Below are 15,266 nucleotides of genomic sequence, written 5' to 3'. Positions count from 1 at the left end.
ACTTTGTTTTGTACTTCCTTAAGTGTATTCAATATAATCTGCTGACAAAAACAAAGCTGTCATAGCTTACTTTTGGAAATTATGATAGTTATAAAACATAATGTATTTTTAGATTTTTGTTTCTTTGTTTTAACTTTGATAATATTTTTTAATTTCAAAGTCTTTAAACTTATTAAGAAGTATTATAGTTTAGAATAAGCAGAATTAAAATAATAATTTTTCAATTTAATAATAGTTTAATCTACTTAAATTAATCGTTTTTTACAAATTTTAAGCTTTTGAAAATTATATCTTTGGTTCAAATTAACATATTAAAAAAAACTTTAGAGCGAATTTATTTAAATAACTAAGTTCTTAACAATGTCTGGATTGAAGGTTAGAAGGAATTCAAAGAATAAAAACTTTTGTATACTTTAGTTAATTTATTTATTAAAAAATAAGTTTTTTTTTAGTTCATCTAACATAGTTTGACATGCTTGCTTAAAAAGCAAAACTTTCATCAATTCTACACTTTTAAAAAACATTCTTTAATGTATATATGAATTGCTTTTTTTTTTACATTATTATGATATGATGTTTGAAAGAAAATTTGGAAACATCTAACTTAGATTATTAAAATAAAGTTTTATTTAAACTAATTCGTTTACTTGTAATACAATACAAAAAACTTAAAACTCTTTGGATAAACTTTTTTTGAATAAACAAATCAAAAATGAGTAAAAGTTATACAAACCATTATTGACCTAACTATTTAGTTAAATAATAATAAGTTTTATGTTATTTTCATAAGTTGTTTAATTTGTTTAGGTTTGGAGAATAGAGAACTTTGAAGAAGTTCCTGTAGAAGATGAAAGGCAGTTTGGAAAGTTCTATACTGGGGACTCGTACATCGTACTTAAGAAAAATGTGGATAAAGTGGGAAAAACATCGTACAACATTCATATGTGGATAGGTAAGTATTTAACTTTTTATCATAGTTATTTATTTATGTTTCGTGCATAAGACTTGCATTTAGATTTTAATTACGTGTGTTGTTGCTGTTGTTGTACGTAGTTTTGTATTCATTTCCGTTTAAAAATGTCATAAACTTGGCTTACTAAACATTTATAAAAAGTTTTACTATCATAATTATAGATATTACTATACATTGTTACTTTTTTTGTTATTAGTAATAAACAAACCTTAATTTGAAAAATCTTTCAAAACTTTCTAAACTTTTCATCGATGTATACCAAAGTTTTTGTTTTGTGATTATTCCAGCAAACCAGTTTTTAATATTACAAACAAGTTTTCTTTTTATTTTATGACACATAACATAAACTTTGCGGAAAAGTCAAACATGTACACATATTTCGTTTTGCATGTTTTTCATTACGTCATTTTGTTTACCAGACTTTTTGTAGATATTGCTTTAAGTACCTCAAAGTGTGTTTATTTAGTAATATACTTAAAATAAATGTTTAATAATAATAATGTGAACATGTGCACTGTGAGCTTTTTAAGATTTTTTTTATGTACAGTTACATCCTATACTTTTCTTTGTTTAAGCTCGAATTTGTGCTCTACTATAACAATTTTCAAAACAGTTTTGATACATGTATAAAAACTGTTTACTAAAAATAATCTATGTTTATTGAAACCTATTGTGCACCAACTTCTTACTTAGTGATCAGCTGTATAAAATTTTTACTAGTTTGAAAAATATTGGTTTTAAGTACCTAAAATACAAATAATTATAAATTTGTCTTATCTTTTTATTATATTCTGTTTAAAAGTACAAAGAAAACATTTTTTTTAAAACATAACCATTTTTTAACCAATCAATTCTTACAAGTTTATTTATTTAAGCAATCTAATAAATAAAAGGTTTTTGTAGCTTTTTTAGTTTTATATTTCAGTTTTATTAGCTTGTTAATTTTGGACTTAAACCTTAATATTTTTTTGTCTATTTTTAAATGAGTGTTCGTATCATTTCGATAAGAAAAACTATATACCTTTAATAAAATCCAATAATAATAAAAAATTTAACACTATAAAACATTGTTATTAATTAAGACAATGTTTAATCTTATAAATTAAATATGTGTTTACAAAAAAGTTATCTGAAAAGGTTAATAAAATGCGTTTTATAAAACATATATGTTTAAATAACATTTAAATGAACTTTCAAAACGGTTTTCAACATACAAATTAGATATACAATACAATACTTTATCGAACAACAAAATAAACGAAAAAAAATGTTTTGTCCGAGGACCTGGTGCACAAAAAAACCTTTCGGTTATCGTTCAATGTTGTATGTTTCTATTATATAAACGCTTATAACTTACCATTTACTTTTTAGGATGCGAAAGCACTCAAGATGAATTTGGAGCATGCGCAATGATCACAACCAGAATGGACGATGACTTGGGTGGACTGCCAGTCCAGTTTCGAGAGACCCAAGGAAACGAGTCTTCTACTTTTCTCGGCTACTTCAAGCCTGCAATACACTACAAAGTTAGTCTAAAAAGAGTTTTTTTAAAGTGAATCATATGGCCCCATAGGTGGCAATTTCAGAAATTTAGGGGACCATAAGCTGCTAAGGGACCAAAAGAAGGGTCGTGAGTAGTAAAATGGGCCGTAGGGGGGCGATGAGGCTATAACTTAAAGCTTACACTAGATACTCTTGAGTTATTGATGAAGAACAAAAAAGGTCTTAGGCGTATAAAAGGGTAGTTATGAATCTTATACTAGATTATTAAGGAAAAATTTCAAAGCTTTTGAGGGTCATAAGGTTTGAAAAGGGAGGGGGAAAATAGGCAATAAATTGAAACTTACACTAAATATTCTGGAGTTGATGATGAAGAGTAAAAAAAGTCTAAGACCTATTTAAGGGTAGTTTTATTAGAAATCTTGTTGGAGGGAGCCATAGCTTTTTTAATTTCTTCGAAGCGGGCGTTATGAAAAAAAGTTTGGTAAACCCTAGTTTAAGTTTTTAGTTTATTTAAAGTCTAGTTTTTATTTAAAATAATAGAATAGTTATTAAATAAAGTTTTACTCTCAACCGTTCTATTGAACTTGTAGTTTCAATTTAAAACATTTTGGTATTTAAACTTTAGCTTCATATTTTTTGTATATACTGCAAAATTTAACTTAACAGTTAATACTTTGTACTATTCTGAAAAAAAAATTAATAAACATCGTTAGAGAAGTTAGAAAATTGTTTAAGATCGCTTATATAAGTTGTTATGTTCTACGGTAACATGTGTGTTCAAGTATACCACTTAAAGAACTTATTTAACTTCAATATGAGCAAACTAAATAAAAAGAAGTCTTTGTTTTAATTTTCATATTTTTATTCATAAAGTAAGTTTTATATTCTTAAAAAAATAAATGAATTGTGTTTTATTAATTGAAAGTTTATACTTTGATGTTCAAAAGTTATAAGTTTTTAGTAAAGTTCGTTGATAGAGATCCGTCCGAAACAAGCTCGTTAGAATATATAACAACACTTTACAAAGTTTTCAACTTATTGAACTAAATTCGTGTCCTGTACGAAACTAATGACACAGTTCTGCGAGTATTTTCATGATGTAAAACTAGTACTTGGCTTACATTTTAAAAACTAACTATTAAAACTATATTTGCATCATGAAAAACTTTGTAAAAATGTGTCAATAGTTTATTTTATGAAGCGACGTTAGTTCAATAAATTGTTGTTAGTTTATATATACACTTTATAGTTATTGATAAGAGGAAGCTATTTTTTTCACTTTAAAAACACTCTATAAAAAAGATACCAAAAAGTAGAGGTTAAAAAAAAACATTTTTTATTACGTTTATAAATAGTTTTTTGAAAAAGTTAAATGTTAAATTGAAGTTAAAACGTTCATCACGCTTGCACTAAAATAGCAACGCTCACATAAAAAAATATATAAGCTTAATGATTTTAGTTATACTAAAAATGTTAAAAACCTTTTTACAATGTTTTCAGCTAGACATTAAACTAATGTTAACAGAAAGGTGGGGTGAAAAGTGGTTTTAATCACGTGAAAACAAATGATTTTAGCGACATCAAACGGCTGATTTGGGTGAGAGGGCGCCGACAAGTAACTGCTAGTGAAGTTGAATATGAATGGTCAAGTCTCAACCAATCAGATTCTTTCATATTCGACATGGGCCTTGTTTGTTACTGTTTTGATATTCTCACTTATAGTAATTAATTATATCAAACTGATATAATACAAGCAGCATTTTGACAAAAAACTTTTTTGTTTAATAAAACTTAAACAAAAACAAACAAAAAATTTAAAAGGACATATATGTTTGGAACGGGCCTCGTGCTAACATGTTTGAGAAAAGGCAGGCAAATTTGGTGGCACGGTCCATTGACGATGACGAAAGAGGTGGAAAAGCGACAGTTCATTTCATCGACAACACTAGAGAGGTTAATATTTATTAATTTACAAGTTAATCAAATACGTTTTTGTTTTTTTTTTAATTTTGTTTTTAATATACATTACTCTCTGGTATTATTATAGAGAGATGAGTATTTATAAAGTCTAGTAAAGTACACATATTTTGTTGTTTTGTTTAAATTTTAGTTTCAGTGCCCTATAAGTCTATTGTCCTGGACAAAACGTTAAAATGTATCCAAGTGGTGTGCGACTCGATAACCAAAAGGTTTTTTCGTGCACCAGATCTTAGGACCAAACATTTTGAGCGCTTTCGTTTGTCGTTCAATAAACAATATATATATATACTTTGTAGAAAAAGTAGAGCGACAGTCTGACACTTAAAGATTTATGCTTTAAAACAGAAAAAAACATGTAACCTGTTGTATTTTATATACAATAAATCCAAGTAAAGTATAAAGTTAATTTTTTTATTTAGATTTAAAAAAAAAAAACGTTATTTTAGTAAAAAATTACCCGCGTATTATTTAGTTTTAGTTTAAAATTCTATACAAGAGTAGGTTTATTGCTGGAAAGTTTTTTTAAGTTGTGTATATATTGAAAAATATTTTAAAACATAATACTAGCTTTTTATTTCGTAAATATTTTTCTTTAACCGCTTTCAACAAGAGCGTTACTTTGGCTTTTGAATTTTGATCGAATTTGGGTTTGACTTTTGTAGTAAGGCCCCTTTAGAAATTTAACATTTTTTGTATTTTTTACTTTGCAACGTTTTTCTGCAAAACAAAAGTATAGATTTGTTTCTTTTTTTAACATACTTATTTAATTAAGTATAATAGCATAATTTAAAAAAAAAAATTCTAAGATCTGCCCAAATCAAAATTTTCAGAATAATCAAAATTGCAAGGTTTTTGTTTTTTTTTTTGTATATGACCCATGCAAGTTTTACATAAACACATAGCATTTAAGCAAGAAAACCTTTAATCTTTATTGATGATCATATGCTATGTATTTATGTAAAACTTGCATGGGTCATATATAAAAAATAAAAACAAGTCGAAAAAATATATATAATGATGGCATAAAACTTAGTTAAATAAGTAAATAAAAAAATAAAATTATCATAAAAATATTTTATTTTTGCAGTAAAAAACCATACAAAAAAAAAACGAAAACCATGCAATTTTAGAAATTCTGGAAATTTTGATTTCAGCAAACCTTTTGAAAAATATTTTTTTTGAAATAAGATTATGCCATTGAACTTAATTAAATAAGTATGTTAAAAAAAAAAAAAAAAAAAAATTTTGCAGAAAAACGTTGCAAAGTAGAAAAATGCAAAAATATGTTAAATTTTTAAAGGGGCCCCACTACAAAAGTTAAACCCCATTTCGATAGAAATTATTGTGAAAAGTAAAGCAAAAGAACGTTCTTTAGAATAAAAAAAATTTCAAGTTAGCATTAAAGAACTGGAAAATAGTTGGTTTTAAAGTTTGGTTAAAAATAAATAATGCCAAAAATTACTATTCGAGACAAGATAACGCTCGTGCTTTCAACACATAAATAAACTAGTAATTATGTAATATCAAAAACAAGTTGCTTTTAAAGTTTTTTTGGATAAAGATACTTTCAATTTTTAATGTTCAACTGTCTTAAAATTTTACTTTTTAATCATTTTATATCGAAACAATTTTACTTAATCTTTAATTATTAAATACTCTTCGTTTATTTCTAACGTCGCAGTTACACATTGTTAACTAAACAGTTGAGTTTATGCCACGGCTTTTTCACTGTAAACACGTGTATTTCACGTGGCTGAATAAAAAATATTATTCAATATTTACTAAATGGTTATGTGTTAAACTATATATAAATTATAGCTAATTTATAAACTAAAATTAAGGTTTCAATTTTAGTCAACCAAAAAAGTACAATTAATGTTTTTTTTTTGTTTTGTTAAAACAAAAATATAAATCTAATAAATCTATAACTTGTTTTCCATACGCTAAGCGAACCGTATATTTTTAGCTAGTGAAGTTTTTGGGAGAAGAACCTGAATCGATACCTGAAGGGTGTCCTGAAAAAGCTAGATCGAAAAAAGTTGTAACTTCAGATGGAAAAGTAGAGGTTGTACTTTTATTTAAAAAACAGTTGATTTTTCTTTGATTTTTGTGACATCTAATTATTAAAAAAAAAGTTTAGCTAAAATTCATGACGTGCTTATTTTTCTATTAGTTTTTTCTAAGGAATAAATTCTCAGTATGATCATGTTTTAATGATAAAGATAAAAATATAATTTAAATCTTAGTTTAAATATAAAGTATATGAAAACTTAATAAATAATTTATAGCTGTACAAAGTATCGGATGCTTCAGGTGATGTCGAAACAACTCTAGTATCAGATCAAGTTCCGTTTAAACAATCTATGTTAGATAGTGGCGACGTTTTTCTTGTAAGCGATACAAAAGGAAGAGAGATTTTTGTTTGGAAAGGTAAACAACATACATTTTTACTTCACAATTTTGTACATAAAATAATAAAAAAATAAAAAATTATTAATAAGTGAAAAAAGTCTGTGCACACTAGAATATTTAGTTTATACTATTTTTCTAATAAGGCTAATCTTTTTTTGTAATCAATAAATAAAAATTACATGTACCAACTATTGAAGTTTAGCTCTGTGAGATGCATTACACAAGTATTTGAAAACAATTTTTACTAAAATGCTTTGAATGCATAGTAATTCGATGCAAACTTTTGAAAACAGTTGTTAGAGAAATCACTTTAAAAGCTTGAAAGTTTTGGATTTTAGTATAATATAATTTTACTTACACTCATTAATAAAACAAAGTATTATTTTTTTTAGTTATCACTCACAATTTAACAAATTAAAATTTACATAGCATATGAATAATACTGCTAACTTTTATAAATGTATAGATACAAATTCTAATTTGCAAAACTTTCAACTTTAAGGTAAAAATGCTTCTAAGGAAGAGCGCAAATCAGCAATGAAAACAGCTGTTGGTTTTATCAGCAAGTTTCAGTTGCCTAGCAATACTAAGATCACCTGCATGCCAGACATGGGAGAAACAGCTCTGTTCAAAACACTTTTTAAAAGTTAGTTTCATTTTGTTAGTATTTTTTGTAAATGATAAAACGAATGATTTTGTTTAAATAATTATTTCTTTAGTTAAGTAATAAATATGTATAAACTATGTGGTAATGTTTAACAAAATAAAAACTTGAATGTGAAAAACAAACTTGTTTAAAAAAAAAATACAAAGACAAGTTTATTATGCATCTAAGTTATAAAATACATTTTAAACAAATTTTTAGCGTTTATCTTTTATGAAAATATTGTAAGAGTTTTATTCAATATTTTTTATAAAACAAAACTTAATCTAGGAGCTTACAATATAACTACCTATTTATTTTAAATTCAATTATAGTTTTACACTAATTTATATTATTTTAGTTCAATACTATGAATAAAAATAAAAACTACTGAACTGCTACCTACTTTTATGAATTATTAAAGTACTTCGCTTGTTGCAATATTTAGAACAAGTAAAGATAAAAAACATGTATGACCGAAACATAACTTATAATAGATTGGCAAGACATGGACGCTCAGGAAGGTCTTGGGAAAACTTGGTCTACCAACAAAATTGCAAAAGTGGCAAAAGCTGAGTTTGACGTCAACAAGTTACGAGACAAGCCTGATCTGGCGGCAAAATACCAGATTCCAAATGACGGTTCCGGTGAAATAAAAGTACATTTTAAGAATTGCATAATTTTTTTTTCTGTACATTTAATAGTAACAAAGAGTTTTAAAAAAGTCTTTATCAAAATGACTCTAACATAAATAAATAATTTTTGAAAATTGGATTGCTTAAGTTTTTTAATTTTTTAACTAGAGTCAAACAAGTTTAGACAGAAAAAGCTACCGCTCGTCGTTAGTACAATGAATTCATTATAATTACTCACCTTCAACTCAAAAGCCTAACTAAACTTTCAGGTTTTCAGAATAGAAAACGGTGAAACAAATGAAGTAGAAGCGAATGGTGAGTTCTTTGGAGGAGACTGCTACATTGTAGCTCACACGCACCAAGTTGAAGGAACGACATTGTACTATTGGATTGGCAACAGCGCTACTGTGGACGAAATAACCGCTTTGCCAATTCTCACCGTGCAAATGGACCAGGATGTGTACAGTGGAATGGCCACCCAGGTATAAAATCAAAATACTCACAAAATACTTGGTAAAGCTAACAATAAACCCTACTAGAAAATTTGATGTGATAACTAAGATCATTTAAAGTTATAACTAATTTTTAAAGGTCAGAGTCACTCAAGGTCATGAACCACCACACTTCATGCTTGTGTTCGGGAAAACACCACTAATGATACTCATGGGAGGTACCTCGCGTGAAGGAGGGCAATCAGAACCGAACGCAATTAGGTTTGATTAGTTTTTTAGATTAAAAAAAAAACACTGTTTTTAGTTTACAACATTAGATCGTAATATATTTGATTTATATCAAAGAAACTAAACAATAGTACTTGTTGCCACACTCATCAGTTTTTAATATCGTGAAAATATAGTTTTAATAAAACAAATAAAAATGTTTTTTAGTAGTTTTATCGTAATTAATATTTAAAAAATTTAATTTCTGTCAGTCTATTTATTTAACAAAATATTTTTTTATTTAATTTTTTTTCTTTTTTCGTTTTTGCTTTTAAAAACTAAATACATCAATTTTTAATAAGGTATAAATCTAAAAAATAGAGATATTTGAAAACTAGTTTGAAACACAGACTAATTCATGTAAAGCAAGGAGTTCTAGGAATGTGCAGGATGATTGAAGTTAGTGTAGATTCTTCTAATCTTAACTCCAATGACACTTTCATATTGATTGCTAATGATCAAACTACTTGCTGGATAGGAAAAGGTTTGCTAATCTCTATAATACTACGGATGAGTGAGGATGCCCTGTATTAATTAAAATTTTGCTGAAGCCTTGGTTTTAAAGCTTAATTGAACTTCCAAGTATTTTTCTAGGTAGGAAAAGTAAATTTTAACAAAGCAAACTTAATATATTCTAAATTAAAAATTTGTTCAGTCAACATTTTATCAGGGGCGTGTGATGCAGAAAAGAATTGGTGTGAGAAAATGTGTGAAAAGATGGGAAAATCTGACTACACTGTTGTGGAAGAAGGCAGTGAAGACGATGCATTCTGGGATACTTTGGGAGGAAAAAAAGAATATTTTGACACTCCTTTGTCTGAAGTTTGTTTATTATTTTATAAACAACTGTTAAATATTGAAACCATGTTAATATAGTAGAATATTTTTAATTTTCCTCAAAAATATATCAGTAAAAATATCTTTAAAATGTATACTTTTTTACTTAATTAAACAAAACTTTATAATTTAAATTTTTAAACTAAATTTAGTAAACTTATTAATTTTTTGCACAATATTGATATTTAAAAGTAGAAAGTTTTATATTTGAATTATGACGTAGTGTTTAAAAATAATAGCTTTCACATATTACTTTATTTTTCTATTTTTAGATATTAATAATAAATTAAGAATAAAATCATAAACTTCATATATTAAAAAAAAGTTTGAAAACAGGAAGAAGGATCACTTCGTTTGTTTGAATGCTGCGATGCATCAGGAAACTTTACAGTGGAGGAAGTTGTCGGGGATTGGACGAAATCAGATCTGAATGAAGACAATGTCATGCTGCTCGACTGCTGGTCAGCAGTATATGTGTGGATAGGTTTGTTGTAAAAAAAATAAACGAACTTTTTAAAATAATATTTTACTAATCGAACAACACTGCTAAACAAGTTGAAGTATGCAAACTCGAACTACTAGGTACGTTAAGTTTTTTTAGATGTAAAAATATTAATCAATACATGAAGCCAAAGACGTCTAACTCTATACTTAGTTATGTTGTATTGTAACTAGACTTCATATCTCTTAGAATAAAATAAATTTATATTTTACTTTTTACATAAAAATTTATTCGTATTTTTTTTTAAGTAAAAGATGTGATTGATAAACAAACAAAGGTGTTAGTAAAAATAAAGGAGTAATTTTATTGAAAATTAGAGTATGAAAAAAATACTGTATAATTAAAACATCAACAGATTTTTATATCTAATTTGTCTTTGAAAAATCTGAATATTATTTTATGTAAACACTTTGAATATAATATCGAATAACTTACAAAAAATTGTCAAAAATTTATAAAAATCTATTTAAAAATGGATTTTTTATTTTAGTATGAGTATTTTTAAAACTTTTAAGAGTATATTTTATGAAACTTGGTGTTTAAGCAATAATTAGTTTTTATGTGTAGAATATGTTGAGATACAATACTTTTAAAGTTTGCTGAACGTCCGTCTACTAGTAACTAGATGTTTATAAAAATAAAAAAACGTAATAATATTAAAGTCTCTTTAAAAACAGCTTTAGTTTTAATTTTTGGTATTAATTTAAGATATTTTCTAACTCTAGTTTATTAAAAGGACAACATAGATTTTTGCTTTGATAATCACATTCAAGAATATTTATTTGTTGTGTTCGAATTACCTATAGAGGTTTAAAGCTTTTGTAATCAGCAGGCCAGATTTATTAAAATTCCATCATGAACAGCGAAATTTTTAAAAACTATACTACAACAACTTTTAAAACTCTTTAAAAATTGTAATAAGATTATCATTGAGTAAGTACTACTTTTTGATGAAGATCATGTTAAGAGCACATTTGAAAATATTTCTTATAAAAAGTTGAAAATTATTTGTTTTTATCTAAAAAATACGTTGCAGCCAAGGTTCTGTTTGATGGGCTGGATCAGGTCCTCTAGTCGTAAATTGTTTAAATAAAGGATATCTTCGAGCTATAGATAATAACAAAAATAGTTTAAGTTGTTAAAGCAAATAAAACTGGGTATAATCTTATTTGAATTTTAATATTAAGGAGTTATAGTTCTGTTTTACTTAGTAGAATTTTATATTATCCAAATTACGGACCAGTGAAAAATATATTTGTTTCATTTATAGGATATTATTTGGTTTTAATTATGAAAATAGTTTTAGTGTGCTCTAATTTTGCTCTCTATAGCAATTGATATAATTATTATAAGTTAGACAACTCAGTACAATGATAAAATTTATATGCAAAAATAATTTTCTATCTCGTATTAAGAAGTTTAACTATGTCTTTTTTATCTTTATTACTCATTTACTATTATACAGCTGAAAAATAGTTTCTTAGATTTAAAACTGTTACGCAAAAAATGCTGTGCATATTTAACAAACTTAAAGAAAAATCTGTACAAAGTTGACTAGCTAACTATGTGTATATTTGTTATAACATTAGACACTTTTACTATATAGCCTCTGTTAGTATTAAATTAAGTTTATCAATAACTGTTAATTTTATCAGATTTATAGCATAGAAAAACAACTCTTTAGTAGATGACAGTTTTTAAATAGCTTCTATTTCACACTTACGTTTCAGGCTTAAAAAAGTCTATCTAACTTTGCTCATTTTCAAAACGAACAGTAACACAACAACGAAAATTTAGAACAACTTAATTTGTTTTTCAACAAAAAAAAAAAAAAAAAGTTTTTATAAAAGTTTTATTAATTAAATAACCTTCTACGCTTTAGAAGAACACAATTAAAAACTTTAAAAGACTTTGTTAAACTTTCCATTATTTTTGGAAAACAAAAGCCTAAATCTAAGTATTTTAGTATTCTAAGTTAATTGTTTAACTTATATAAGTATTTCTTTAATAAAAATCCAATAGTTATTCTAATAATTCATTCATTATAGGAAGCAAGGCAAGTACAAATGAACGTGAAAAAGCAGTTGAATTAGCTGTGAAATACATTAATCTAGACAATACCCAGCGAAATGCAGAGAACACTTCCATAATTCGCGTGAACCAAGGCAAGGAGCCCGTCTCGTTCACTGGGTTTTTTCAGGTATCTTTAAATTTATAAGGAGCTTAAAAATACTTTATTAAAAAAACTTTATCAACTAAAACAAAAAAAAAACTCGAATTTTTTAGCTTTAAATTTCACTGATCAATTTTTGTATGAAGTAACTATGAATATGTTCTTTTAGTTGTTTAAAAAATATTAAGAAATGCTTAACGAAATCAAGCTTTAAATATATATCTCGTTGTGTTTTACAAATAGTTTAATAACTAAACGATTTTAAGATGTTTATATATATTTGTTAAGAACCAGTATACGTAAAAATGTTTTTACAAGTTATATAACCAGTTTATATTCAGCGTTAGGGAAAAAGATAATTTTAAAAATAATGCTAATGAACAATATGCTTGTAATTGTGATTTGTATTTTAGAATTTTTTTTTGATTTTTTTGTGTGATTACTGTTTGAAGTTTCAAGTACTTTTATTTCTATATAACAAAATATTGCAGTAGGTTTTTTATGAAAACTAATTTATACTGCAATAAAAGTTTATGTTAACTTTTATTTTATTTTAGTGTCGCAATGTTATTACACGGTTAAGAAGATTTTATTTAACTTGATAGTAACAACTATTTTAAAACTTTATTAAATTAGTAATTTAAATATTTTTAAAATATTGTAAAAGAAAAACAGAAAATATCAATTTTATATTTTAGAGTGTTTCATTAAACATTTTCTAAAAACTATAAAACTTTTATACAATTTTTAAATAACGGTAAAAAATTAATTATTTTCAGGGTTGGAGCATATAACCAAGTTGCCTTATGGAATTTGGTACAACTGTCTTAAAAAACTTTTCGCATACTTCAAGGAAAATGCTTTCTATTAAATTTTCAAATATTCTTTTTTTTTAAACAATTGTACTTCTGAGAGAAATGTCGACATATACTTTTGCAGTATGTATTTTTATAGTATGAATAAACGAAAATTTCTCATTTTAGGTTATATTAGTAATTCTTCTTATTTGTAAAATGATTCATTCTCAGCATTTTAAAAATAGACCATGATCTTGAAATTAGATAAACTAGAGAAGATGTACAGCATATGCATTTAGGATAAACTGCAAGTTTAGAAAACTATTAATTAATTAAACAAATTCATGTATTTATCATAGCTGTAGCATATAAAAATACACTACTACTATTACATCTTCAACTAACGAAGATTTTCTGTGATAAATAGGTATAACGGTTTAAGGAATCGTAAAGGCTAAAAATTATAAGTAAATGTATGTTACTGGATTTTTTTGTTATGTAAATATAAAAATATACAAGTTTGCAGTATTTTAATTGTTTTTAATATATTAGAGCTAAAAAGTAAATATTTTTTATTAGTAGGTAGATTTGTTCCAAGTGAGTATAAACTTTATACCAGTGGCCATTACGGTGTGCACCCGTGGGCACGAAATTCATTTTGGAGTTAACGAAACTTTAAGGAAGCACGAAAATTATATAGAAGGGGTCAGGAATTTTATTAAAATATTAGTTATTTATTATTAAAATAATAAGTTTTCGGCTTGTTCTTAGTAAGGTAAACTCAAAAACAACTCTACCAATACAGAGAACCACGAAGTTATAACTTTTTTAGACAGTTTATACTTTATTACGTGATTACAAAAAAAATTCAAAGTTAAAATCTAATAGTTTATAACTAAAAATTTTGCTAATGAACAGTATTGATCAATGGTAAGAAAAAATTTAAAAAGTACCTTACATACATACTTTATATATACTAATATACCACTAGAAACCAATTTGTATCTTATAAATACAAAATTTTTCATCTAAAAATTGTTAAAATTAAAAAAATTTAGATCGTTTTTAAGAGTTAGTGGAACTTTAGTTATCCAGGATTAAAGTTTAACAAAAGTTTTTATATATTTTAACTTGAACAAGCTTTTAGATTCAAAAGCCTTAAAAACCTGAAATTAAAATAGAATAACTCTTTAATTAATTATGCACAAATTCGACAGTTAGATATTAAATGAAAGAAAAGTTTAAGTATTGTAGATACAAAGCAGTAACAAAACAAACTTATAGCAAAAAAATGAACGCAAACATAAACAACTTGCTTGTTTAAAGTTAAAAAAAAACATAATAAATTTAAAAAGGAGTATTAAAAAACTAACTTTGTTTTGAGTTCTCAAAAATATCGGTTTCGTCGTTCATTTTTAAATAGTTAGTTTTTTTCATTTAGAAGTTATTATTTCCAATAAGCATATTTTTCATGTTCTTTGACTTTTTCTTTGAGTACTGCAATTACAAAATAATTCTGTAAACAGAGTGGTAGGCTTGATATGCGTAAACAAAAACTTAACATTCATAAAGTTAAGATGCTTTTAGAGTTACATTATGTCCTGGACAAGAGGTTTAACTGTATCCAAGTGGTGAACGACTCGATAACCGAAAGGAATTTCCTGCACAAGTTCTTAAGATTAACTGTTTTTAGCGGTTTTTTTGTCGTTCAATAAACAATATATGGATAAAAATAAGTTATAAACTCTACCTCTTTAATCTTATAGTGTTTCTACGAAAATTTTTGATATGCAATACAATAATTGACTTTTTTCTGGCTTTTCTGTAATTTTTTTTCAATCAGTATAATTTATTTTGTATTTTGCGTGAACAGGCTTTAGATTAGTGCGTTTTTTCGAATTCTTTTTAAATATTTAACCTATCCACTTTTTTTTCTTAACTAGGAACCATTCAGTTGTAATTTTTTAAGTTTTCAAACTTTAAAAAGCTTGATTTTTTTCCAAATATATATTTCAGACAGTTCGAACATTTGTTCAAAATCAAAATCTCTAAATACTATCACATCAACACAGAATCTTTACTTATTTGTAAA

At 25.7% G+C, this 15,266-nt stretch overlaps 1 protein-coding gene across 1 annotated transcript; it reads left to right on the top strand.

Annotated features, from left to right (window-relative positions):
* Window positions 1-326: 326 nt before the first annotated feature.
* Window positions 327-13,353, top strand: LOC145829306 (scinderin-like). Its single transcript, XM_082937069.1, has 16 exons — window positions 327-375; window positions 808-952; window positions 2,345-2,499; window positions 4,002-4,166; window positions 4,298-4,429; window positions 6,423-6,521; window positions 6,745-6,886; window positions 7,371-7,514; window positions 8,009-8,169; window positions 8,416-8,628; window positions 8,738-8,859; window positions 9,216-9,349; window positions 9,536-9,687; window positions 10,039-10,186; window positions 12,253-12,404; window positions 13,157-13,353. Exons 1-16 carry the CDS (start codon window positions 361-363, stop codon window positions 13,169-13,171), a joined length of 2,094 nt encoding a protein of 697 aa, XP_082793195.1. The 5' UTR covers window positions 327-360; the 3' UTR covers window positions 13,172-13,353.
* The last annotated feature ends 1,913 nt before the right edge of the window (window positions 13,354-15,266 follow it).

Source organism: Thalia democratica, chromosome 2, assembly GCF_965202585.1.
Source record: "Thalia democratica chromosome 2, ktThaDemo2.hap1.1, whole genome shotgun sequence".
NCBI classification, from domain to species: Eukaryota; Metazoa; Chordata; class Thaliacea; order Salpida; family Salpidae; genus Thalia; species Thalia democratica.
Note: the sequence above shows the minus strand (reverse complement) of the source record. Positions and strands in the feature narration are given on the sequence as shown.

Coding starts and splice junctions, on each gene's coding strand:
- LOC145829306 (XM_082937069.1), top strand. Junction 4,430..6,422: donor TCATCGACAACACTAGAGAG/GTTAATATTTAT, acceptor GTATATTTTTAG/CTAGTGAAGTTTTTGGGAGA. Junction 9,350..9,535: donor TACTTGCTGGATAGGAAAAG/GTTTGCTAATCT, acceptor ACATTTTATCAG/GGGCGTGTGATGCAGAAAAG.